At 41.9% G+C, this 24,895-nt stretch overlaps 1 protein-coding gene across 2 annotated transcripts in view; it reads right to left on the reverse strand.

The window, feature by feature from the left end:
* The window catches only part of syne1b (spectrin repeat containing, nuclear envelope 1b), an 87,703-nt gene that overhangs the window by 54,420 nt on the left and 8,388 nt on the right, over positions 1-24,895 (reverse strand). Inside the window, exons 9-55 of one of the 2 annotated variants that reach the window (XM_071525510.1) lie at positions 24,577-24,627; positions 24,382-24,414; positions 23,920-24,027; positions 23,669-23,806; positions 22,966-23,130; positions 22,709-22,821; positions 22,143-22,311; positions 21,944-22,040; positions 21,828-21,848; positions 21,186-21,388; positions 20,344-20,508; positions 20,047-20,199; positions 19,544-19,687; positions 18,799-18,966; positions 18,173-18,331; positions 17,619-17,783; positions 17,132-17,266; positions 16,165-16,323; positions 15,466-15,674; positions 15,192-15,300; positions 14,846-15,010; positions 14,172-14,339; positions 13,693-13,869; positions 12,934-13,074; positions 12,640-12,800; positions 12,197-12,347; positions 11,595-11,822; positions 11,384-11,482; positions 11,027-11,214; positions 10,132-10,255; positions 9,855-10,021; positions 9,198-9,351; positions 8,410-9,035; positions 7,272-7,451; positions 6,636-6,786; positions 6,220-6,378; positions 5,900-6,082; positions 5,060-5,161; positions 4,708-4,911; positions 3,515-3,722; positions 3,275-3,387; positions 2,801-3,006; positions 2,567-2,716; positions 2,160-2,451; positions 1,834-2,006; positions 813-1,122; positions 224-388 (exon numbers count right to left, since the gene is read on the reverse strand). In XM_071525510.1, the coding sequence (XP_071381611.1) occupies positions 224-388; positions 813-1,122; positions 1,834-2,006; positions 2,160-2,451; positions 2,567-2,716; positions 2,801-3,006; positions 3,275-3,387; positions 3,515-3,722; positions 4,708-4,911; positions 5,060-5,161; positions 5,900-6,082; positions 6,220-6,378; positions 6,636-6,786; positions 7,272-7,451; positions 8,410-9,035; positions 9,198-9,351; positions 9,855-10,021; positions 10,132-10,255; positions 11,027-11,214; positions 11,384-11,482; positions 11,595-11,822; positions 12,197-12,347; positions 12,640-12,800; positions 12,934-13,074; positions 13,693-13,869; positions 14,172-14,339; positions 14,846-15,010; positions 15,192-15,300; positions 15,466-15,674; positions 16,165-16,323; positions 17,132-17,266; positions 17,619-17,783; positions 18,173-18,331; positions 18,799-18,966; positions 19,544-19,687; positions 20,047-20,199; positions 20,344-20,508; positions 21,186-21,388; positions 21,828-21,848; positions 21,944-22,040; positions 22,143-22,311; positions 22,709-22,821; positions 22,966-23,130; positions 23,669-23,806; positions 23,920-24,027; positions 24,382-24,414; positions 24,577-24,627 (7,809 nt within the window). The remainder of the gene's footprint in view (positions 1-223; positions 389-812; positions 1,123-1,833; positions 2,007-2,159; positions 2,452-2,566; positions 2,717-2,800; positions 3,007-3,274; positions 3,388-3,514; positions 3,723-4,707; positions 4,912-5,059; positions 5,162-5,899; positions 6,083-6,219; positions 6,379-6,635; positions 6,787-7,271; positions 7,452-8,409; positions 9,036-9,197; positions 9,352-9,854; positions 10,022-10,131; positions 10,256-11,026; positions 11,215-11,383; positions 11,483-11,594; positions 11,823-12,196; positions 12,348-12,639; positions 12,801-12,933; positions 13,075-13,692; positions 13,870-14,171; positions 14,340-14,845; positions 15,011-15,191; positions 15,301-15,465; positions 15,675-16,164; positions 16,324-17,131; positions 17,267-17,618; positions 17,784-18,172; positions 18,332-18,798; positions 18,967-19,543; positions 19,688-20,046; positions 20,200-20,343; positions 20,509-21,185; positions 21,389-21,827; positions 21,849-21,943; positions 22,041-22,142; positions 22,312-22,708; positions 22,822-22,965; positions 23,131-23,668; positions 23,807-23,919; positions 24,028-24,381; positions 24,415-24,576; positions 24,628-24,895) is intronic. The other variant, XM_071525513.1, reaches the window with a different exon arrangement.

The following is a 24,895-nucleotide window of genomic DNA, read 5'->3' on the forward strand; positions in this document are numbered from 1 at the left end:
ATCTCTGCTGTTTGTAGATAATCTTATCCTTCTGGTCTCATTGGACTGTGATCTTAGCTGTGCATTGGAGTGGTTTGTAGCTGAGTGTGATGTAGCCGGGATGAGGGTGAGCACCTCCAAATCTGAGACCATGGCTCTCAAAATCCCCAAAATAAGAGGCCTGTCCCATTAAGGATTAGGGTTAGAACACCACCATGACACCTAAAGAATGACATTTCCTCACCTGCACTTTGGAGAGTTTTCTTTTTATGGAGCCTGAGTCTCCTGACAGGTCTGACCAGCGCTGGAGTTCCTCTTTTGCTGAGATTAGCCAGTCATTGAAGTCTCTCACAGCATCTAGGTACTGCTCATGCTCAGACACAATGCTCTGCATGGACTGGACTTTACCCTTTGGGAATGAAGAAGACAGTGTAAACACTGACTGCAAGTTGTGAATGAGGCACAATTTCTAATCTAATAATGCAAAATAGATTATGTCTAAACAGGAATGGGTCAAATAGCATTTGCAAATATTCTTTATTGTATGTTTGTGGGATAAAGTCAATTTAGTATCCTTTTCAGTGACTTGACACTATCTGAATTGGCTTAATGCAACCAACCCCTCAATTTGGGTAGCAAGGTGGCCAGGGAGACAGGTAACTGTAAGGTCCCATGATCCTAAGTGTCTGCCCTTGAGCGAGACACAGGCTCCCTACCAGGCCAAGAAATACTTCTTTTTGGCTAGCCCCACTCTCCTGGATAACTTTTATCGAAATAGGATAAAGCAAAGTTATTTGCAAGTACCATTTAACCCATGACTGCATCTAAATCACCTTGACAACAGCAGAGATATCAGCAAAGTGAGCACTGAGTTCTGCCCTCGGCTCCGGTCCAAAGGTCTGGTCCCCAGTTTTCTCATACATCTCCACAGCTTTGTCAGTCAGGCGTGACAGTGCGGTTGCGTGGGCCTCCACGTCAGCCTGGATGGCCCTGAGGCGCTCCAGCAGAGATGACTTCTCTTTCAGGCCTGGCTGCTGGGGCAGAGTCATCCCCACCTCCTGCTCCACTGACTCCATCCACTGCTGCAGCTGGCCCTTGTTTTCCTGGAAGCTGGTCCACTGGGCCACCGTCCACTCTAGACGGCTATGGGCATAAATAGAATGATGATTGGCAATGGAGAAAAACGTGAGACTTGATAGCCACTGATAAGGGGAATATAGACTCTAATCCCTCTGTCAGCTCTCAGTGTCAAAAGCACATAGCATAGCTTTTGTAATTTAGTAGTAGCAATTGTGCAAATGTTACCCTGGACATCATTGATAACAAAGGCTCTAGTCAAATATAGACTATTAATTTTGTTTTTTAGGAAATAACAGGTGTTGTAAACTTTTAAATCAGCAAAATTGGTGTTGCCAGCCCTCCACTTGACACCAGCACTAAAAATAATGCACTGCCAATATAATGTAATGACAATAAAATAATGCAATGACAATAATGCACAATAACACAATGCCTCTAACTCATTACTGCTTAAAGCCACAGGCAAGATTTTTATTTAAAAATACACCCATCTTTATGAAGTGGGGCTGCAACAGAGAAGAGTATGCATCCCCCCTAACCAAGACGCTGTAGATTTACCCAATTTCCCCAAATTATTATTATTAATAGGGTGTCCGGTATGGTCACTGGTGTGCAGTTTACTTGGTTCCTGGGTTTTGGGTGTTGAAGTCCTCACAATTTTAATTCCCTCTCACTGGCATTTGAAATTACCTAGTGCAGCTTCAACTGAACCCAACACTGCAGCAAAAATGTGACAATTCTCCTGGGGTCCAGAGGAGGGCAGTGTTTTCCTACCTGTGGCAACTCATGGAGGTCATCAACATATTGGCCCAGGCATCCTTAAGGCGCTGTAGCTGTGAACAGATGGCTTCCTGCCCCTCCATACTCTTGTGCTTCAGGATCTGTTCTCCCTTTCCCACTGTCATGTTGAGCTTCACCTCACCCTCACCCTTCATTAGGAGGATATCCTACATGTACAAGAAAAATGACAAAACAAATCCACGTGCCAAACTTTTGAAAACATTTCACGTTATAAATATGTTTCACATTGTGTTCATGTTATAACACGATTGTGATCCAAAGGGCAAGCTTTTTTTTGAAACAGGGCATTATTCACTGACCTGTACAAGACCTAGCCTTTTCTCCAGGGTCTCTTTATTGCCGACTGTGCTGTTGAGCGAAGCCAGGCGCTCTTGGACTCCATTGAGCCAGGCCCAGGTAGTCTGCAGTGTCTCCTCAAAGGCCTGCTGCTCCTGCAGGGTGAGTTGGCAGCTGCGTAGCCTCTCTCTCACACGCCTCAGCAGGGCCTGGTGCTGCGACTGCAGCTGAGCCGACACTCTTGTCTCACTGCCGTCACCTCGCCCACCCTCATTCAGCGCCTGGCCCTCCTGACACAGACGCTCAAATGAGTCCCTGCATGGAAAAAAAGGGGGTAAGAGACATGAAGAGATGAATATGAGATGAATATGATGTACAGTAGATCTATTTTTCGCTATGTAAACACAAGGACATGAAGCAGATTAAGCACCTTTCTTTGAGCACCTCCTGTTGGTATTCCTCCACTTGCTCAAGCACAGCCTTCTCAGGGCCACGCTGTTTGGCTTCAGGCAGATCCGTGGTCATCCTCTTTTCCATATGCTCCAACCACCACCGCAGTTTCTTAAGGCGACCCTCAAACCTACAAGGATTTTGAAATGCCATGTTTGTAGAGATGGTGGACTTACATCAACCAGTTCTGTAAAGTACTTTGTGAGTCTCTTACCCCTTCATGAGGGATGCACTGTCCTCCAGGATCTGTTGGTTCTGTCTGCACTGCTCCACAAAGCTGTCCCAGTCCTGCTGGATGGAGGAGAGGTGCTGCTGGACCTGCCCAGCACTGGCCTTGGGAAGATGGAGGAGGAGCTTCTCCCCTTCCTCACAGACCTGAGTCAGACGCACCTCACCCTCCTCCACACGCTCCAACGCCCCCTGACAGATAAACAGTAGCAGTGTAGCTTTGACCATTGTCTTCCTAAGTATTGACACTTGTCATGTTACTGAATCACGAATTTAAGATTAATCTATGGTTCTACCTGTTGTAAATCATTCTGAATAAGAGCATCAGCTAAATTATGAGAATGTAGATGTAGGAATTTAAAAATAATGCAAATTACACTCTGCTTCTTTACATCAAGGAGTATGAATTTGTGAATTCTAGCTGTTCCAGTGGACTGAGTATTTGGGGTATTAGTTTTACCTTTAGCTTCTGTAGTTTGCGTTCCACAATGTGAGTGTCTCCAGATCGGTCAGAGCATTCTTTCACTATTTCCCTCTGCTCTGAGAGCCACCGATGAAACTCCTGAACAAGGTCTGAAGAGCGAGGGACAGAGGGAGAGAGTGAACGCTCATGTATAATAGCACCAATAATTTTATTTAACTCATGTGCAATATACTGTAACTACACATTCTCTTCAGACTTGGTCATCAGAGTCCTCACCGTTGAACTGCTGCTGAAGGCAGCGCTGCAGTGATGCCAGGGTCCTGGCAGAGAGCTGGTTGACAGACTCATAAGTCTTAATGAGGTCAGTGAGTGCCGAGCCCAAGCTGGCCAGCTCCTCAGAGGGATATTTTCTGCACAGGGTGTTGAGGCTCTCGCGCGTGGAGTCAATACTTCCCTGCTGATTTTGCAGCTCTTTCTGGAGGTCCTTCAAAACAAAACAAAAAATATGTTGAACAAAGTAGATCATTAGCTTCCTCGTTCTCTCCCCTCTACAGCGAAGAGGGGCTGACCACTGCCCCCAAATCCAATAACCTATAAAATAAAGACATCTCTGTGATGTATGTGTCATATCAACATGTCAATATGAAAGTTAGTGCATTTTTCCATTATATATTTTTATTGCTTCTTGATATGTTTATGGTATGATTTTTAACTTTTCTTGTATTTTGTTGCATTTTGTTGTGGTGTTTTGTTTCATAGTGTTGCATTTGCATTTTGATCTACTGTGTTTTGTTCTGTTGCATTGAATTTTATTGCATTACATTTTGTTGCATATAAGTCACTCTGTCTGGCTGTCTGTTGGTCCCAAAAATTCAAAAAGTCTACTGAGCCTGTGCCACCACAGGGCACAGCTATGAAGATGCTATGAGCCTGTTATGTCACTTTCAATTTAGCTCGGTTGGTAAAGCATACGCTAGGTTTGCCTTACCAGAGACAGTTCATATTCTGGGTGAGTCAATATAGTAAACACCAAACTGGTCGCATCGTATTACGGATTATGTGCTTGTTCTATGATGTTCTATGTTCCATTTTTGCTGAGTTTTGCTTCATTGTATTTTGTATAAATGTGTTGCTTTGTGCTTTGTTGTGTCACATTTCATTTACTTTAATTTCATTTTGGTTAGTGAATGACAACTAAACAATCTGCTGCTTCGTGTTTTGTTGCATTTCACTGCATATAATTATGTTGCAATACCTTTCACTTCCTTGTGTTTTGTTGCATTTAGTTGCATTTTATTGCATTGAGTTTTGCTGCGTTTTGCATTGTGTAATTATGTCATTACATTGTATATACAGTATTTTCATCTAGCCATCTCATTAGGAGCTATTTTACTGGTATTTTACACCAAGTGTGTACTCTGGGTCCTGAGGACCAGGATTGAAAAACATCATTGTCATTCAGACTCCACCTTCACTCTGCAAATGTCCTCAGGATCTGATCCAGTGGGAGAAGAAACCAGGGAATCCTCCATACTTTTTAGCCAAGCAGACATCTGAGAGATGTAGTCCTCCAGCTGTTTCCTCTGGGAGCTGAAGTCCCTGAGGTTTCCCCTGGCCTGCTCACATAGCTTCTGAACAATGCTGATCTTCTTTCGCAGGTCATTCTCAAGTACCTGACACAAGTGGGGATGAAGTTTATCACCTATTGTGCTGCTTGCAGTTATTGTAAGTTGATCTGTATGTAGTGTCAGCTTAATGCATAAAATTTACATGTCCTAAATGTATTCAAAAAACAAATGAGATTAGAATCATCTGAAGTACCTGTAATTTAGCAGGAGTCTCTTGACTTTGACTGCGCTGCTTCAGTTCTGACACTTTTCTCTGCAGGGTTTCGAGTTTCTGCTCCTTCTCACCCATTTCCGCCTGTGGATTTATCAAAACCAGGAAAGCATGTATAAGACCTTCTGGTTTGCTGTCCTCAAAAATATATCTTTGCTAAACAGTGAGATACAGTATGGTTGTGGTTATACAGTAAGAAATGTATGTCTTCAAGGAATAGTGTCATGTAGAGCAGGAAGCTATCTCATGTTTCTGTGGTGTCAGGGAATTTGGTTTGCTAGACCCTAGACATACCTTTGGGGCATCTGTCTTTCCTCTGTCTCAGTCAGTGTTTCTACTTGACAATGGATGAGTGCTCTGGATCCCTCTTTTATCTTTTTTTTCCTAATAAGGATTTTTCCTTGTATCCCTTGAGGGTCTAAGGCTGGTGGTGCCAGGTAGGTTAGGCTATGTACAATAGGTAGGCTATTATGTCTTGCTAACATCTACTTTTGTGTGTCTTGTGCTCTTCCTGATGTTTGTGCTATATTATTCTGTACTATGTTTGATTGTTGATCAGTTAGATCTAGTTAGGCTCATTCTCTGCAAAGTCTTTTGAGACATGCATGTGATAAAGTGCTATATAAATAAACAACCTTGAACTTGTAAGTTGTCATTCACAGAAAAGTATACTAACGTTTATTTACAATACGTTTCTGTGACTGTCTAAACTTTTTGGCACTTAGTGTATTGTCCAATACGGCAAACCCCACCCATCAGGCACCTAAGCAGAGTAAAACAAACCATAAAAAAACATAATGGCTATGACATCAGATGTCTCACCTGTAATACGGAGAGCCTGGCTGACATCTTCTGACTGTCATTGAGGTTGTTCAGGCTCTCACTCAGTTCGATCACAGAGCTGCTTGTCCAGCTCTCAACATCCTCGCTGATTTTACGCACATCATCCCACACTGCCAAACTCTGGTTCAGACATTCAATGTTGTCATCTATCCTCTCAGACACCTGAGGAGAGGATTAAATCAATCAATTTCTTTTTTTAACTTTTACTGTCTACAGTATGTCTTGCACTGTGCCTTCACACTGTATGCAAGGTCGTGCTTAATTTATTCTGATTCTGCTGGATGTTACATCAGACTTACATCCAGCCACTGATCAACTAGTGTCTCAATATCCTTTTTCATCGCGTGAGAATCACACTCTGGGATCTTCTTCAGCTCATTTAGCAGCTGTTTTCCTTTGCTGGAAAACTGGTCCAGTTCACGTTGCTTACCAGCCATCTCTGCCTTGACTGCCTCATGCTGTACATGGACAAGGGAAAAAAACAGTAAATCTTTTGAGCAATCTGATGTCCAACTGGCAAAAAATCCAGGACAAGATGGTAAAAATCCAGGACAAAGAAAGGTTTTTTTTCTGGGTTTCTGAGATTACATTTCAAAGTGATTAGAGCAACAGTTTAATTAGAGGAACATGAGAGGAGCTACATTACACAGACACACACTTTAATAAGATTGGTGAGATGTTGAGGATCAAAGAATCAATTGACATTCTTTCTGACCTTGGATAGTGATCTCTTGGTTTCCTCATGGTCCTTCAGAACAGAGCCAATCTCAACCAAGGATTCAGTGCTCTCAATGATGCCGCTGATGGAGGTTTTCAGGCTTTGGTATTCCCTCATAAGCTCCAAAAGGACACTGCACTGCTCTTGCCTGTCAGTGAAATAGCAACGTTTATCACCAATATCAGTTTATATGTAAGTGATGAACTGCACAATACAATCAACTGCACAGCAGAGAAGAAACACAAAAAACACATGCAAACAAGTGTTAATCAGAAATCTAAGAGTGTGATTGACAACTTTCAGAACTTAAAAACATAACAAACTCAACATGAGACACATTGGTCCTTACATGGCATATTCTATATAACAAATGTTATGACCCAGCCCCCTTTGAGTGCTGTGCCTGCCTCTGTGTCCCTTGTGTTCCAGGTAGAGAAGCAGCTAATTGCTGATGAGTGGCACCTGTTGACTGCTGCTTAAAAGCAGCTGTATGTGAGAGTGGTGCAGCACCTCAGCACCACTCTCCGGACACCACCTTTTACCCTGCATGTTTTGATAGTGTTTCATTTCAGATGTGAATGCAATATTTTCTGTCTCAGTAGTGTAGAAAACCCTTTTTAAGTCCTTTAGTACCTGTCCATGATGAGCTTTTTGGTGTCCTCCCATGTGGTCTCCAGGAGGCCAATTTCCCTCAGCACCTCCCCAGCCAACTCTGCATCTCTCTGGGCCAGTTGCTGGCCCTTGTCTCTCAGCCACTGCTCCTCATGCTGGTGTGACTGCAGCTCATCCTCCAGTTGATTAAAGAACCGCAGCCTGGCAATCAGAGGGATAAAGTGTTGCTGTTGACCTAATCTGAGAAACCCAGAAGCTCTCGCAACACAAAGCGGGAGCGTAGGACCTATATTGTATTTCTTTGTTAGGCCTATATTTTTCCCACTAATGATGTTAAAAATTAATGTGTAAAATGGGTTTCTATATAATATATATAATATATATTATTATAATAATATATATTTTTTTAAAGTCAGAGGAAACTGTAAAAAAGGAGACAAAAACAAAATGGGTGGCATTGGCAATTGATGCAACTGTAGTGGGGAGCATTTGGAAAAGGGCCCAGGAAGGGGAAAATTTGATTTTCAAAAGAAATGTTCAATAACTTGTTGACGTGCAGTGAAACCAGTGATGTCAGGGGCTAGTTATTAACATTTGCTGAAGGGTATCTCGAACAACAGAAAAATCAGTCACAGCATACATTAACATTAAACCCACGGACACAAGCTTGTTGCATTATATGAGATAAGAGTTGGCTGTAAGCTCTCTACAGGTGTTGTTCCTGTGGCGATTCTAAGCATACTGTATATGATTGTTTCTGTTGTGTGTGTTTCATTTTCGTTTTGTATTTGATGTATTTGCATCCCATAACTTACAGTTTGATTAATCAGAAACCAAAATGAAACCAAATCAACAAAGACTTTTCAAATTGATGTTTGAAAGCTGCGTCACAGCGACTTTAAGATACACTTAACTAAGGTGGCCGCGCTGCTTTGAGAAATAGGTAAAATAGGTAATGAATGAACCTTCGTAGGATCACACTTAAAAACACTCTACCTTTAAGAATGATTGTCATTGGTAAACGAGGTCCTGTTTTGCTCCAAGCACTTACATTTGAGGAGTTATTATAGCCCTAACAGCGCCAGAAAGTTTCTGAATTATATGATAATTATAATAATTACATAAGTATTGATCAGATTACCCTCTTGTAGTAATTTACCTCTGCTGTAGAGCATGCAGGCTAGGTTCTTTGAAGCTCTGGTGGTCGGCTTTTTCTTCAATGTCCTCCACAGTTTTGAGCAGCTGTTCTTTTCGCTGTCTGAATGAGGTCCACAGAGCCCCCAGGGCCTCTGCTTCACTCTGCTTGGTACCAAGCAAGTTCCTTACTGCATCCAGCTCACCACTGAGCGAATCAGCTAGCACACGGCACGAAGTACGAGACCCCTCATCACTGCCAATGTGAAGATGGCTTTTGCAGAGACTGCTGTCCAGGCTGACAGCAAGAGTCTCAAGCTGGCTGATGTCTGGGACGATAGTGGCCAGCTCCTGCTGCAGCTCCTCTACCCGGCCACGGTCCCAGCTCCCAGCACTCTCCACAGTCTGTCTCAAACCCCGCAGCACCCCTGCTGCCACACCGTGGGTCTGCAGAAAAGCCTCCAGCCTCTCCAGGCACTCTAACTGGAGCTCGGCTATGTGCTGGGCCTCCAGGTAGGGCTGGAGACAGCTTTCCTGTCTGCTTTGGAGGAGCTGTGCATCGCCAGGCTCACAGCACCCACACAGCTTCTCTGTCTGCTGATCCAAGCTCTGTCTCACACTAGCCTGCTTCTGCAACGTCGCTAGGGCCTCCTGTCACAGACAAGTGATACAGGGTCAAGTGTTATTAAGACACTGCTCGTCTGCTCACTGATTGTAAGTTGCTCTGGAAAAGAGCGGCAGCTAAAATGTGCAAAATGTAAACACATGCATGCATGTATAAATGAATGAAAAATACTTATGTGTGGTTCTTACCTTTACTTGTGTGGCAGCAGGCTGCAGGTTGGCAATGTTGATTTGAGAAGCTGAGTGCAGATTGGAAAGCATGGTCTCGCTCCACTGGGAGAACTTCAGCAGGACTTGGTCAAACTGCTCCACCAGGGAGAGGTGGCCCTGAAGCTCTCGGATTCTGGGGGACAAGATGGCAAGATAGTGAATCAAATGTCAGTCAAGACAAGGCCTGGGTCAACTAGTATTTGCAAATATTTTTTAGTATTTCTTTTAATCCGCTTGGAGAGGGGAACACAGAACAATACCATGATTGTCATAAAGTTTAGATTATGCTTAATTTAGCATAGTTATTTGTGATTAACAACTACTAGGTGTGTGTAGACTACTGTCTACAGCGACTACTGTCGATGTTTGAGGTCAAGTGAATACAAGAGGAAAGCTATGTAGAATATGAGAACATATTTGTTTATATGTATCAAGATTTTGACAGATACTCATTTGTCTGTCAACACCAATGGCCAATACTGAGCTGTGGTGTACTGTACTGGCCTAGCTTTGCATTCACTGCAATTGTGGGAACAGGCCAACGTGAACACTATCTGGACCAGCACATGTATGTTTGACCTGCAGTGTGAAAATAACTGAATGACAGAGCAACTTTTCAGTGAGACTCTATCTTACCTTTGAGGGAGGGCTTCATTTTGAGCATGCAGTCTCTTCTGCAGTGTCTCCAGCTCCTCCTTCAGCTGCCTCACTCTCTCTTCTGGTGCAGTAGGATACAATGACGTCCCCAGAGACACCAATCCAGCGTGAGCGGGCTCAAGGGACTTGACGTCACAGCACAAGCCCTGCAACGAAAACATACTTTTCTGATAAATGCATTTGTTTTCTACATTGCACTCAAAAAATCTACTGTATTACCTTTAATATGATTTTTTTGTTTGTTTGTGTATTGCACCTGCAAATCCTGGAGTTCACAGTGGAGCTTGGTTTTATCAGCCGATAGACCATGACTCTCTGGTTTGGATGCAGACTCACTTCTCTCCAAGCAGGAAACAAAGTTTGAACGATCCTTCTCATACCTGCAACATAACAATAGACACACCAATGTCTGAAAGAGCAAAATTTAGATTTATGTTTCAAAGTCTAAGTTGTGCTGATGAAGGGTACATTCCTCAAATTTGTTGTATGTTGGCTGCAATTTGCTGCCAGTGGAAGAATGAGTTTTTTGAGACTTTTCTCCCAAGTCAGTCTCAAGTCTTGAGGCACAAGTCTAAAGTCAAGTCCCAAGTCTTAATGTAGTTCATGTCATTCATGTTAAGTCTCAAGTCTAAATGTAGAACACCAAGTCAAGTCAGAACAAATCAAGAGTCCAGTGTCATTAATTATCTTAAACAAAACTAAATATCTAGGACTTTTTAATGCAATATGGTTTTAATAGGATAAAAAACAATCATGAAAAAGTGCATCATGAGTTTGATTTCTATAATCAGTTTCAACTTCAATAAATTATTATAAATAATAAATCCATATAAATTCAGAAAACAGAATTTAAATTCAGTCATAGATCTTTTGTCAAGACTTTAGAAACATTTTAATGTCATCAAAGTACAAGTCAAAGTCAAGTCCCAAGTCACCAGAACCCAAGTCAAGTCACGTCTCAGGTATTCTCTTCATGCATCAAGTCAAGTCTCAAGTCTTAAAATTGTGACTCGAGTCTGACTCTGGTTCTTTACTTTGCTGCCATCACTCATGTCATGTGTTGAAATGCTCCCCCCCTTTTTTTAGCTAAATCCTGTGTATGTATGTTCATGGCCTAATATGTTAGGTTTACTGTGTACAATATCTCTTACTTTTGCCAAAGAGACAGCAGGTTCTCCAGAGTGCTCTGTTTATCCTTTGCCTGCTGTACATTTTGGTCATAGCTGGTTTGTAGCTCTGTCACTGTCCTCTCTGCTTGCTCCTTGTCACTGAGTCTACGGGCACCAGCTGACAGGGACAGCAAGGTCGCCTTCAGCCTCTCCAGACACTGACCGACATCCTGGGGAACAACAAGACACGACATTGAGCCACACAGCATTACCGGTGAGCTGGAAGACAGACACGGAGAAGAACAACTGGCGCTGTATTACGTTTTGCAGTTCACCATCACATATTGTGGGTAAGTAAAAGAGTGTAGACCAGAAAAGGAAATTAAAACAACTGAATACCATGTGGTTTTGAAGAGCTTTGTAGGTCTCTGATGAGGAAGTGCAGGATTTGATAGGATGCTCCAGTTTTGTATGTAGTTCACTAAGTGTTGCTTGTACCTGGGAGACAATTGGGATCCAAAATTAATTGTATACTTTCCCCAAATACTGTGCTGTATACTGTCATGACATTATCAAACAATTAAATTCCTCCTCCAATTAGCCTATCTACCTCCTCCAGGCTAGTGTTGAACCTCTGCTGATGAGAAGAGCTTTCCTCCAGCTGTCCATCAAGCTGCTGCACGCTCTCCTTCAGCTCCTCCCAGTACCTGCCGATCTGGGTCAGACGAGCCTTGATGCGGGCTGCCTCCCCTGAAGACACAAACTGGGCCAGCGCCTGGGAATCAGCCTCCAGCTGAGATAGAACCTCAGCCCGCTCTTTAAGCTCTGCACCCACAGCCTGGACATGCAGATAAAGATGCAAAATAGTAAGCGAGACTGAGATAGGCACTGAGTCCTTCATAACTGTTCAATGGTGGTGATACACTGGGCAATTTTTTGGGCAATGCAGAGGGGGGACATGCCTAGAAACAGGCAACAAAGTGAGATATGGGGCCAAAGATTTATTCAAATGTTTCCTGGGAACAAAACAATCCTGCTGTTATCCTACTGCCCAAACAGTCACTGTGTGAATCACTACTTTAATTTAAAAATGTATATTCTTAGTATAGCTGGTTCACAGTATATGTCAAACAATTATTAAAATGACCTAGGCATTTTCATATAGGTTTACTAGGGAATGTTAGAAGGTTGCAGCTTTACAACACACAGTACCTTCACTGTGTTGATCTGTTGCTCAAGAGGCAAAGTAGAACTTTTCAGGACATCCAGCTGTTTCTCCTTGTCAGATATCCACAAGGAAAAGGCCTCAAACCCACTTCCAAACCGGTCCCACTGAATTTTCATTCCTTCAAGAGTCTTGACACTAGAGCACAGGAGCAAGCATTATAACCTCTTACAACATTACACCACAAATCCAACATGGGCTAAATGGTAGTTGCAGATAAATCTTAACCAGAGTACCAGATCGGTGGGTTTAATGCATCTGGGCAATTCAGATTGTGCCAGGTAGGTTGTCACATAAAACTATACAAAAACATGTTACTGTGTACATTTCCTGGCACTTATTGCATTGTCCTTTGTGGCAAACTCCACTCATCTGGCATCTGGCGATATCATGTGACAGTAAGTTACTGAATCAAAATCTACCATCTTACTCTTTTTTGAGCCCAGCCTCTACTTTGTCCACTTGCTCACTGAGGGAGCGAGCTTGCTGTAACAGCAGAGTCTTGTTCTTTGGACCAAGTTGGATTTCTGTTGCCCTCCGCAGCAAGGTGTTCATATGAGAGGCCTCTGCTTCACATTGCTTCAATAACACCTGATTAAGAAATAGAGAATATTAGTACCATTCTGTGTTCAAAATATGTTTCTCTCTCCCATGAATGTCAAGAATCAACCAAAGAATATGTCCCCTGAAGTAACCCCAATCAACAAAGACACATTTTACTTACTCTGGCCTGGTCCAGTTCAACAGCCAGGCTTTCTGGACTGCTAAAGTTCAGGTCCCTCTCCATTGTGAAGCGGGCTTTGTTGACAAACTCCTGCACTGCTCCCTGTTGGCTGTCAAACTCGTGCCAGGCTGCCAGTGTGACCTGTGGATCACATTACCCCAGAATCATAAGTGCAGATAAAAACACTGACATCTAGATGGTACTCGTAACAGTTTGTTTGATTATCGTTTGTCTTCAGGGTTTAATTTTCCAACAAAATAGCACCTGAATGCAATGCTGTTTAGCAGGCAACTTGGAAGTCCCATATGTCAGACCTTCCCACCAACACTTGAACGCAGCATAATAGTTATGGTAAAACAATAATCATCCAATCACAGACATCCCAGATCACCACCAAAGTCTAATCAACTGATCCTTGGGTGAAGCGCTATCTGTCCTCAACATTTCAGCCAAATCCGTTTGTAACTTTTTGAGATATTTTGCGAAACACACAGACAGATAGACAGGGGTGTAAACATAGCATAACATAACTTTTGTTGGCAGAGGTAATTATTGTTACAATGGACAAGACCAAGAAAGGATCTATACAGAAAATGGATACTGTGCTTAACGGTGTGATACACTAGGCATTTTTCTGGACAATATACATGGTCAACGCTCCCAGCAACAGAGTCAAAAAATCAATTTAAATGTTTCCTAACACAAAGAAGTTCCTATGTAATCAATGCAACAATGCTGATTTAAATCAACATTGCTCACCTCAAGGCTTTGCTCCTGTGAATCCATGTTCTGTTCCATTTTGCTGAGCGTGTTCTCTAAACTCTGCAGGTCCTGCTGCAGAGTCTCTCCCAAACCCTCCTCAGCCTGGAGCTGCTGGCCTCTGGTGATCAGCTGCTGGACATCCTTCCTCTTCAGCTTCAGGCGCTTCAACAGTTGCTGGGGACGATGAGAAACATTCAAAATGTTAAGCCATGGAAATCCCCCCCAAAATTTGTTCAAGTTGACATGTTTAGGACAAATGCTTTTAACATAAGCACAATAAAAAAGAAAATTTCTCATCATTTAATATAAAGATATATTTTTTTTTTTAGATCATTTTTGTTTCTATATCTTCATATGTATTACATGATTTGAGAAAATAAATACATTTGTTTATTATTTATTTATATTTTTAAAAAAGTCAACACAAGATCTCTTAAATGAATTAATGATTAGTATTGTGAATTCAAAGCTCCTACCTGGTGAACGAGGAGTAGTTGCTGGGCTTCTCTGACAGTCTTACAGTCCAGTATCCTGGTGACCTCAGCCTGGGTCTCTTTCTGCCCCTGAACCAGCTCATCCAAAGTGCTTCGTACCTCTTCCCTGAACTGCACACAGTCCCCGACAGCCAGCACCATCTTCTCAGCCTGGGAGATGGAACAGGGGGAAAACAAATACGGCCTTATTGTCAGATAAAGAAATATTGGTTGTATGTGACCCCGCAATCAATGAAATATCACACAAATTATTATTAATGCATGTGAGGATTATGTTACAGTGCTCTATACCTTATCTGCATCATTACAATTCTCTTCTATTTTGACTTTTATTGATTGCCATTTAACAGTTTCCCATTACAGCAGATAGCTACTTTATTAATACCATAATGGATATAACTATGTGGATATATGGATCCATACATCCAGTGATAAGCCAGTGTTGGTATGCATCTTGTACCAGAGTGCTCTACTGGGTATGTATTGATGAGTATGTGGGACAGTTGAGTGTGAGTGAGGAATGCAGATTATTGTGATACTATTTATCTGCATGTCCTGTTTTTTTTTTTTTTTTTACTGTGCTTAAGCAATATAGTTTCCCTGCAGGGAAAATAATGTGTCTTAAGTTGTACCTGAATAAAACAAGTTTCACCTACCTCTAAGAGAGAAGCGAGGAGGCCCTTAAAATCAGTAGAGAGCTTGCTCAGTGCGCTTCCTTGCCTCTGGGCATCGCTGTCAGCACAGATCTCGATCAGTACGGCCATACGGGCCTTGAGCCAGCCAAGGTTCCCCTCCTGTAGCTCTGCATCATTCCTCAGCTCCTGAAGGCAACAATGGAGTGTGACACAGCCCATGTGGTTAAAAGACTCATCTGACGCAAAGTGCTTTCACAATCTGACCCCCCCATTAGTGACATTGACATAAGTAGCACATCATAGAAGAGGCTAAGGAGGGGACTGTGAGTGGAGGGTTTGGGGGTTGGAGTGTCTGGGACTCACTTACCATGATGGTAGCCTTCACCTGGCCATATTTGCTGGGATCATTGGCTCGATTTCTCAGCAGCCTCAGCTGGCTCTCTTTAGATATGAGCCAGCAAGAGAGCTCAGCGTACCTGTTACATAAAGGGAAAATCCCACTTCTAATTAGATTCAAATAGATGTGTGGAAAAAACAATGCTGGAGGTTAAATGTCATTATCAGATTAAGTCATGTGACTGCACTAAATAGGAATGCAGCAAAACAGACTTTGTTATTACTTTGAATATGCCACAATGTACCTTGAGTTGTACTCCTTCCATTTGTCTGGGTGCTGCAGTAGTTTCTGGTAGGTGCTCTCGATTTCCTCTCGGACCTCAGAAAAGGCCTTTCTAGCTGCGTCCAGCGTCTGGTGGGAAGGGTCAGCCTCAGGGAGTTTTTGACAGAGTTCCTCCATCAACAGCAGCCTCTTCTCACAGATGGACTGGGGGCCCTTTTCCCTAAAGAAGGTCTAAAGAAAGACAACACAGTCTATTTACTTATATTAGAATTGGTATTGTAGGCATCCTGGTGGGTCAGTGGGCTACGGTGCACACCATGTACACAAACCATCATGGGTTTGATTCCTGTTTATGAAAAAACAAGTGTGCTAGCGCTTTCTAGCTGCTCGGGTAGAGCGGTGGGTTGGCGCGTGTGTATGACTGGAGTGTCTGTTTCTTATTTTTAGATACATTTAGTTGATATGGCAATAAGTTATTGGACCTTGAAAGCTGAATCTTAACAGATGGAAAGAAGAGACAAGTGCTACTGAATGAGGATAGCAACCACAAGCTACTGTTGAAAAGATCTATTTCCTTGACATTGGAAGAACCTCATTTCTTTCGGATTAAGTAAATCAAAATCTTCCCACGCAACTACAGAGCACTGAATCTGCATTGAACTCTTTCACAGTCAATTAATCAATACAACGAAATCCAGCCAGCCAGCCACTCTGTGCTCACCCTGTGTTCCTTGACGAGTCTCTCGCTCCCCATGCCAGCCAGGTGGCGGTTCTCCCTGGTCACCTCCGCCTGGCACTCCTGCAGAGACACCATGAGCTTGCTCCTCTCCACCTCCACTTTCAGGTGCAGGAGGTGAAAGGGGGCGTCTGTCTGAATGTCCTGGAAGAGGAGAAATGCAGGCATACAGGGTCAGATTCACAGCAATGCAATCATTTGTGTTGGTTTTTAAGCAACATTTTGGCTAAAAAGTGCTATACAAATATAGTGTTATTAGTAGTAGTATTAATAGTATTGTTGCTGTGATTAAATGGAATACCAGTGTTTTTAAAAAAAAATACAAAATAAATACAACAGCAAGAAATAATGACGTGTAACTTCAAGTGTGGTATAAGTTCCAGTGGTGAAATATAATATCATTATTATTACATTATACATTATTAGATTATGTATTATTTATAGCATGTATTATTATTAGTTATTTAAAGCTGCACTAGGCAAGATTTTTAGAGTAAAAATACAGTCTTATCAGCCTAAATCACAATGTGGGCCTGCAACAGAGAAGAGCGTCCCATCACCTCAACTGAGACCCCTATTTGCCCAAATGAAATTTTGGGGTCAGGTATGGACACAAGGTACAGAAGGCAGTGCCCAATCAGGAGTTAAGAGTGAAATGCAAACCATCTTCTAAATAGCAGCAAGCAAGCGCTCCATCAAGTGAAAACTGAACTCATCAGCATTAGAGGTTTTGCTTTCCTCGTCCCTTTGGTGTCCTTTGGTATAAACCATCACAGACTGGCCGGGTTGGTAAATACGAGTGTGCTGTGTGCAGTTTACTGACGTCAAGTTATATGATATCAGGATATTGAAGTCAGAATTTTTCAAACTGTTACCCCTCGCTGCCATTTGGCACCACCAATGTGTGAAGTTGCCTAGTGCAGCTTTAATAGTCACTAGTCATGGGACCAACCTTCCAGTGTTTGTGCAGCTTCCTGACAGTTTCCTGCAGAGACTGCTGCTCCTGCTCAGGCAGAATGTCTGTCAGCTCATCACAGGCCTTCAGGAAGGCATTCAAGACCCGCTGGTCAAGCTGACCAAAGAACTCCTGCAAAAAAACACCAAGGCCTCATTATGTGTCACACGCTCCACAGGATCAGTCACCTCTCATCCCCATGCATTCTCCTCATTCTCTGGTTTAGGGAATGCTACAGCAACCGTTTTTCTGTTGTATTTTTCCACTGGCATACTGAGAGAGTGTGATCTTGTTTGTTTAGAGAAGACATGTACAAATCTCTATGGTACAAATACATTGTGTACTGGCACCAGCACACTTTTACCATACTCATGCCAAGACAAACTGTGCAGAAACTATAATGGTGAAACTGTACTGTGCTGTATGGGTAGTGAATGGTTCACTTCAGAAGTGGAAAAGGACAAGGATGGGCTATTTTTCTTACTGTATGTTTCTTGAGCAGCTCCTCTGGGTTGCCTCTCTCTGTCAGACAACTCTGTGCCATCTTGAGAACCTTCTCCAGCTCCACCCGAGACTCATCAAACCTCTTCATGAGACTGCTGTTGGCCTCTACATGCTTCCTCCACTCTGTAGATTCCTTAAACATGGCCTAAACAAACATACCAATCTTTTTTGTTTATAGAATTCTATTCATTTTTTGCTAATTTAAACGTATTATTCCAATCCTGCCTTGCCACCTGTACATGATGAGGAGTAAATCCTGTTACTAGTGTTGGTAATGCTGAGTAAATCCTATTACTTATAATATAATAGTAATTACTTAATCCATTTTCAAAAGAACATCACATCTCAATACTGATTGCAAAGATTATCTCTGTAACAATAAACAGTGGTTTTAAAGCAGAATGCTAGGTGTCACTGTAAATAAGAACTTATTACTTAAACTGTTTGGATGAATAAAGGTTAAATGAAAACAGGTTGTGCACTAACATAACACTTTACTGTTTCCTTTACTGTAAAGCAGACCATGTGACGTACCTGTGAGGAGGACTGCAGGTCTGCTACTCTTTTCTGCAGAAGAGCCATGTCCATGTGTTGGAGGGTGTTACTGCTGTCCAGAATTTTCTGAATGCTCTGGTGGTTCCTCTCTATCACTGTCAGACACTTCTTGCAGCTATGCGTGAAGGTCACCAGCTCCTGCGGTATTCAAACGACAGGCAGGGTGTTAGCCCTCTATTAATACCTTGAGGCTATGTCACTTATGTCAAAAAAGCATGATTCAGCTGAAAATGACAAATGAAAAATGCTGGATATTTCATGCAATTTTATGGAAATAAAATGTATTTATGTCAAGTGTACATATATATATAATACACATTTGTTTCATAAATTTGCATGAAATGTTCAAAATATTTACAAAGTGCTTTGCAGACAATAAAACAAACACATAAAAGCTAATAAGATACTCTTTAAAAATTCAGCTATCAATTAAAAACAAAGGAAAAAGGAATAGGAATATGGAAAAAGGAATTAAACAGATGAATACAAAATAGGTAAAAAAAAACAAAACTACATAAAAGTTAGTCAATAAAACTGTTTTAAGAGGTGATTTGAAAGTTGACACTGCCAGTCAGGCATCATATGGAAACTCTTGTCGAAGTCACCTGGCATTTCTGTTTGAAGTCTCTGGGGCCCTCGGAGTCCCTGGTGCTGGTGATGCGACTGGCCTTCTCCAGGGCCTGGTAGAAGCCGGTGATGTTCTTCTCCATTTCTTCCAGTTGAGGAAGGAGGGACTGGGACTCCCTCAGCAGAGGCAAACATCTTTCCCTTACCTGATTGGAGGAGAGTATGTTGATGAATAGGGCAGCACAATGTTTCAGTACACCTTCATTTATGGTTCAAAACATTAAAGAATAAAGTCATGTTGGAGCAGAATAGAGTGCAGGCTAATATTTATCTTTTATTTTTTTGTTTTAACACCCCTGTGCCCATCATTAAGTGGTCATTAATTCCACTGGAGAAAACAGACACACACTAGGGTCAGACTGATATGTTGCTTTTCCGATACATCGACAAACTGAGTCTGGTTTTCATTAGCCTTGGTTTCATTGCCGAGTTTATGTCCAGTGGTCTAAATGCTGTTTCAGGGGCTTTTCCACCCTGTCAATAATACAATTCTGGGGGAAACATTGGATATTTGGAAATGTTTTGTGCATAAAAATGTAATATCAGCAAAAAAAACCAACTATCAGCAGCTTCAATACACTCACTCACTCACTCACTCACTCACTCCATCCCTAGTATCGGTCTTGAAAAACCCATAACAGACAAACCCTAACAAACATACACACACACAGCTAGGAGAGGGAGAGAGACAATCTGAACAACTGGATGTTGAGATGGACACACCTTGCTCAGTTGCTCTTTGATAGAGGCCATCACAGCCAACATCTGTGAGACCTCGTCCTGTGGGGTGTCTTTGGTCAGGAGCTGAGCTGTACGGCTGGCCGCCTTACAAGCTGCTTCCATAGCTGGCACTTTGTGCTTGATCTCCTACAGAAGCAGAGAGATACGATGATTTTTCAGGTGGGTGTGTCTGTGTAAATAGTTTGATGAAGCATAAAGGCAGAGGAACACTTTATTAAGTGTTATGGAAAGCAGAACAGAGATGAGAAATTAGTCTAACTTGTGAAAGAGAATGCAGATGCAGCCAATTAGCATGCACAGCAAAGTAAGGTAGATGCAGTGATCGGGTATAATGTGAGTTTAGCATGATTTACACGACTGCCTAGACATGTTTCTTAGCTCCATCAAGAGAAAGTCTATCATAATGTATCGATGCATCACCATTCAGTGTGATGGTTTCTGAGGTGAGTGTGTATGGGGTGTATTTGAGTGTATGGGGTGAGTACCTCAACATCTTGAACAAACGTTCGGACGTTCAGGAAAGACACTTGGACAGGAGCAGTCATCTTCTCATTGGTTGCATCCATGAAGATTTTCAAGGTATTAATTCCTTCTTGGTAGTCTTGCCTCAACTTATCTACCTCATCTGCTCTTGCATACTGCCATTGAAACAGAAGAAGAGAACAGAATACAGTGACTTGTTTTCAAAATTTGAGCTGTCAATGTAATACAAAGCATCATTATAGGTGAGTCGATTTTGGTGGTATATTTGTTGTTTAAAAAAAAAAGGGCAATTAATTTACATGTTTAACTTTGACAAACAGCTCCCTCCATCTCCCGTTGAGAAGAAGAAGCTGCTGCTTCAGATCGCGTGAGACTGTTTCATCGCAAGTCTCGATGAGGAAGTTCCCGGCATCGTTCATGTCCATGTGCTGCTGCATCCAGTGAGAGAGGTTCCGGAAAAAATCCTAATGGAAGAGAGGAAAACAAACAACGTAGTCGATTAACATTGTAGAATCAATTGTTATGGCTTTGAGGGACCGTCCATTAATATCTACTTCAGTGATAAGATATCACACTAGAACAGTGGTTCTCAACGTGGGGTCCGGGGACCACCAGGGGTCCTTGAGGAGGTTCCAGGGGGTCCCCAGAAAATTTATGAATTGTTAAACTTCACCGTTATTTCATTTACAAGAAGTTAACACAATTAGAGAATGTAGAAGAATGACTATTTTGATCATAGTTTCACTATTATCTCTCTACCTACGCCATAGAACTCTGGACAAATTCATAACTAACAATAAAAATATTCTCAGATTTGGGTCTGAGAGACTAAATCTCATCAAATGGGGTCCGTGGCCCTAATGTGGACTAAATTAGGGGTCCTTGATATGAAAAGGGTTGAGAATCACTGCACTAGAATACACATTTTTAAAGGTACCGTTGCTCTATTCCTTTTAGAAATTTGATAGAAACTGAAAAGGAAACATCACTCAATTTAAGAATTCATATGTTTACTGTGGTCTAAGGCAGAACAAGCAAGCATGCAGGCATGGGTAGCTTCTTAATACTGTTTAGCAGCACAAATACATGCTGTACATTACAAATACAGTTTATAATCATGAGTATTATAAACTCTACTTACACGTTTGGCGTTCTCCGACTGGTTAAGCATCTGCTCAGCGTCCTCCAGCCAGGCCTGCAGAGCTGCCACTGTGCTGCTGTACTTCTCCCAGTTAGAGATCACCTCCTCCAGCATGCTGCGAACACTGCGCACCTCCACAGCCAGGTTCTTCCACTGAGCCGTCGCATCACTGAGGAACTTACTCACCCCCTCTCCCTCATCAACTGAAAATAAAGCATGGGATGAGTTAGCCAATCTGGGATTTATCCTGAACACACTGGTCAGTTTAGTGAGATGCAACTTTGGTATCAACTATGTAAAAACTAGTATTTGCTGATGTCTGCAAATCATTCGGTTTTACGGTTGATCCAATGTTAAGTGAAAATTATCATGCCAAAATAGCATTCCAAGTACTGTGAATATTGTTATTGCTTCATGCAGAATGTAATAATTTTTCAGTTCTAGGGTGTTAGAAGTAAAGCATGTTAGAAAAGAAAAGTACAGCCCCACACTTTTCACAGTAGGAAATGGCTCAGGAGACAGGCAGAGCTATGGTATCAAGAATTAATTAAAGAACCACTAAACCGCAACCAATCATGGCAGTTGGAAAGCATTCCATCCATCCATTAAAATTTAAATCTGTCAAACTGTCTTTGGGCTTACCTCTGTTACAGGTCTTAGACCCTGTAACATGAAATCGATAATTAGACTGTTTACTATGAGCCCAAACCAAACAATACATTAATCAAAAGGGGCTAAAGAAAGAAAAAGAGTCTTACTTGAACTATCAGACTTCACATAGACCTCTGCAGCTTGCTTGAGGGCTTTGAATATTATCTCATACTGCTCAAAGAACTTGTGGCCTTCAATGAATGACTGGAATGAAAAGAGAAACATGAAAATACAGATGAAATAGTTTGGTAGACACAGTGCAATAAATCCTTATAAATATAGAGACATACAGCAATTCCAACTCACAATGTAGCTTTGCAGCAGGAGTTCGACTGAGTCCCGTCGGCCGTATTTGATGATCCAGGACTTGAGCTTTGACTCAGCCAAGATAAGAAATGCCATCAGACGATACTTCATTTCCCAGAATTCCAGTTTGATCAAGTGAGCATAAGATGACGTAGACACAAAATTGAACCTGCAGGTGAAGCAAATGGTCAGTAATAATTCAAATTTTCCCTCAATTTTGCAAGAGGTGTAGAAGTGGCAACACCAAGCTCCAAAACCCCGTATATTTTATGCAAAAACAAAGAAACATACAACAAACAACAACAACAATACATTTTTTGTAAAACAAGTGAAAAATTCTGCCAATGGGATGAGGTAATTCGACTTGTTTTCAATGCAGTTTCACTTGTTTCAGTAACTTTGTAAAAGAAAAAAATCTGTGAATTTGAACTGGAAACAAGCAAAATCTTACTCCAATGTCAGATTTTTTCCACTTGTTTTAAGAAAAATAATATTTTAAGACTCAGTGATACAGTAGATATAACTGATCATAAGACATCGCTTGATTATTCCCACAAAGGTCTTACCGTTCAGCCATGTCTTGGAGCTGTTCAGGTGGGACAGGTACCCCATTCACTGATCTGTCTCTGTGGATCTGCTGGAAGGTCTGCCTGTGCGATTCCAAGTTCTTTAAGACCTCCTGCAACATTCAAACACATAACATTACGCCCACATAGGCTTCCATGTATTCCTGTCTAAAAATAATAAGGCATCTAAAACTCATTGATGGCTTGACATAAAGGACCAACTCAAAGGCCTGTTTTCTGCTTGACATTTGCATTACCTTATGCTGCTCTAGTTTTCTGTGAATAACATTGGCTGTCTCATCGTGTGCATGTTGGATGGGAATGTCCTCTCTCAGAGCAATCTCTGCCCTATGAAGCCAGGCTCCAATCACTCCCAGAGGACCGGGCAGGGACTTGTCCAGATAGATGTGCCAGTCCAGCAGCTGCAACAGACATCCATTAGATCCAGTACTACACTACATCAAAGCAAGATCCCACCATTGAGGAGGCTGCGCCGATCAAAACGTTTCCACATGTTTTCAAGCATTCAGCCCACAAAAGAGTTTTATGCCAGTCTAGACAAGCTGTGGATGTCCAGAGGAGCAGTCTGCCCAGTGAACAAAACCTCCTCTGTTCCCCGCTCGTCCCCTCTTAACAAACTCTAATTCAAAGGCTTGCGCCCCACTGAACATTTTATTGCAGCCAATGAAGAGAGAAACCCTAAGTCGTGCTTCTCTCATTATGATAGCTTTCAGTTCTGGGATGAGAGTCCGCTGCGCTGTGTTTCGAAAAAAAAAAGAAGAAAAGAAAAGAAAGGAAAAAAAGCAATAATACTGAATGAAAAAGAATGACCTATTATTTACTCTCATTTTTTCATTTGCTTGATTTAGTTAATAATCATAATTAAGTCTGTTTTCTTTCTTTGTGGCCTATAAATTATGTATGTTGTTGCACAGGGGCATGCAATACAATCACACTCACCCTGACAGACACGCGGTCCCAGGCCTGTTTGACTAGAGCCTGGTCCACAGACAGCTTGCCGTCCCTCTGGACCGGCAGCAGCAGCGGATCTGTCTGCTTTTTCTTCATCTCATACTGCACACGGAAGCTCTTGAATGCCTGGAATATAAAAGAATAAAGGGAGAAAACATATAATATGAGTTGATTAATGTTTTATGTCAAAAGTAGAATGTTATGTAACTGTGTATTTTGTCCCTGTAAGACTGACTCACCTGGTACTTGTCAGTGAGGTTTCCCTCTGCTCCTTGGGCCCGCAGCACATCTCTCTCCAGCTGCTCTAGAAATACCTTCAGCTCTCTCAGCACCTTCCGCTCCTCTCTCTGTCGGATTCAGGGAACAGACAGCTTGGAGTCAAGGTAACAAACCAATTCTAATTCTTCTAATTCTTCAAAATGTTCTAATTAATATTCTAATTAGTATCTTGAGAAACTCACACCAAACTGACATTCCAGAAACACCACAAGAAGTAAGATTACAGGGGAAAAAAACACGCAGTTAGATTGAGAGGAATAAAAACCGGGTTACCCCGCTTGGATATTAACAGTTTAGAGGAACACACAAAGCCAGCCTCAACATTTTGTGCACAGATTAGTTTTGGAAGCAGAGAGGGGCATGGACACTAAAAATATCCTCTTCGAATGTCTGATTAAATTTGTTAATTTAGTGACACATACCTCAAGCATTTGCTCTATATCGTGGGGACCAAACTATCCAGGAAAGCAGCAAGGCACACAGAGAGATGCAAACACACCACAAAGAGGCGTTAGAACAGCAAGGAAAAAAAGAGCAAAATGGACGAGAGAAGGATGAAGGTGAGGTGGGGGATGCACTCCAAACAGACAACATGCAGTGCGATGACATGGATTTACCTGTAGCACTGGAACTGAGAGTGCAAAAGTTGGAATTGAGCCAAGAAGCAGCTTAATATGTACAAAAAAATTGAATAGATGGAGAAATTAAATGAGTCTGTGATGATGGAAACCAATGATGGTGATAATATTATTCATGAGTTCATGCTATGGTGAATTCTGATTCATGAGAGCTTTATTTGGTGTAATGACAAATATGATGAGCTACAAGCACAAGCACACAACAATTAAGCACAGCTATAGCAGGTTTTCATTAAGCATATAACTACCATCTCTGATTTAAATATTGTAATTCTCTAAGGATGGTGATACACTAGAC

Source organism: Centroberyx affinis, unplaced genomic scaffold (genome assembly GCF_046629955.1).
Source record: "Centroberyx affinis isolate AG114_WGS23_722 - 3 ecotype Tasmania unplaced genomic scaffold, CSIRO-AGI_Caff_v1 ptg001299l_1, whole genome shotgun sequence".
In the NCBI taxonomy this organism is placed as follows: Eukaryota; Metazoa; Chordata; class Actinopteri; order Beryciformes; family Berycidae; genus Centroberyx; species Centroberyx affinis.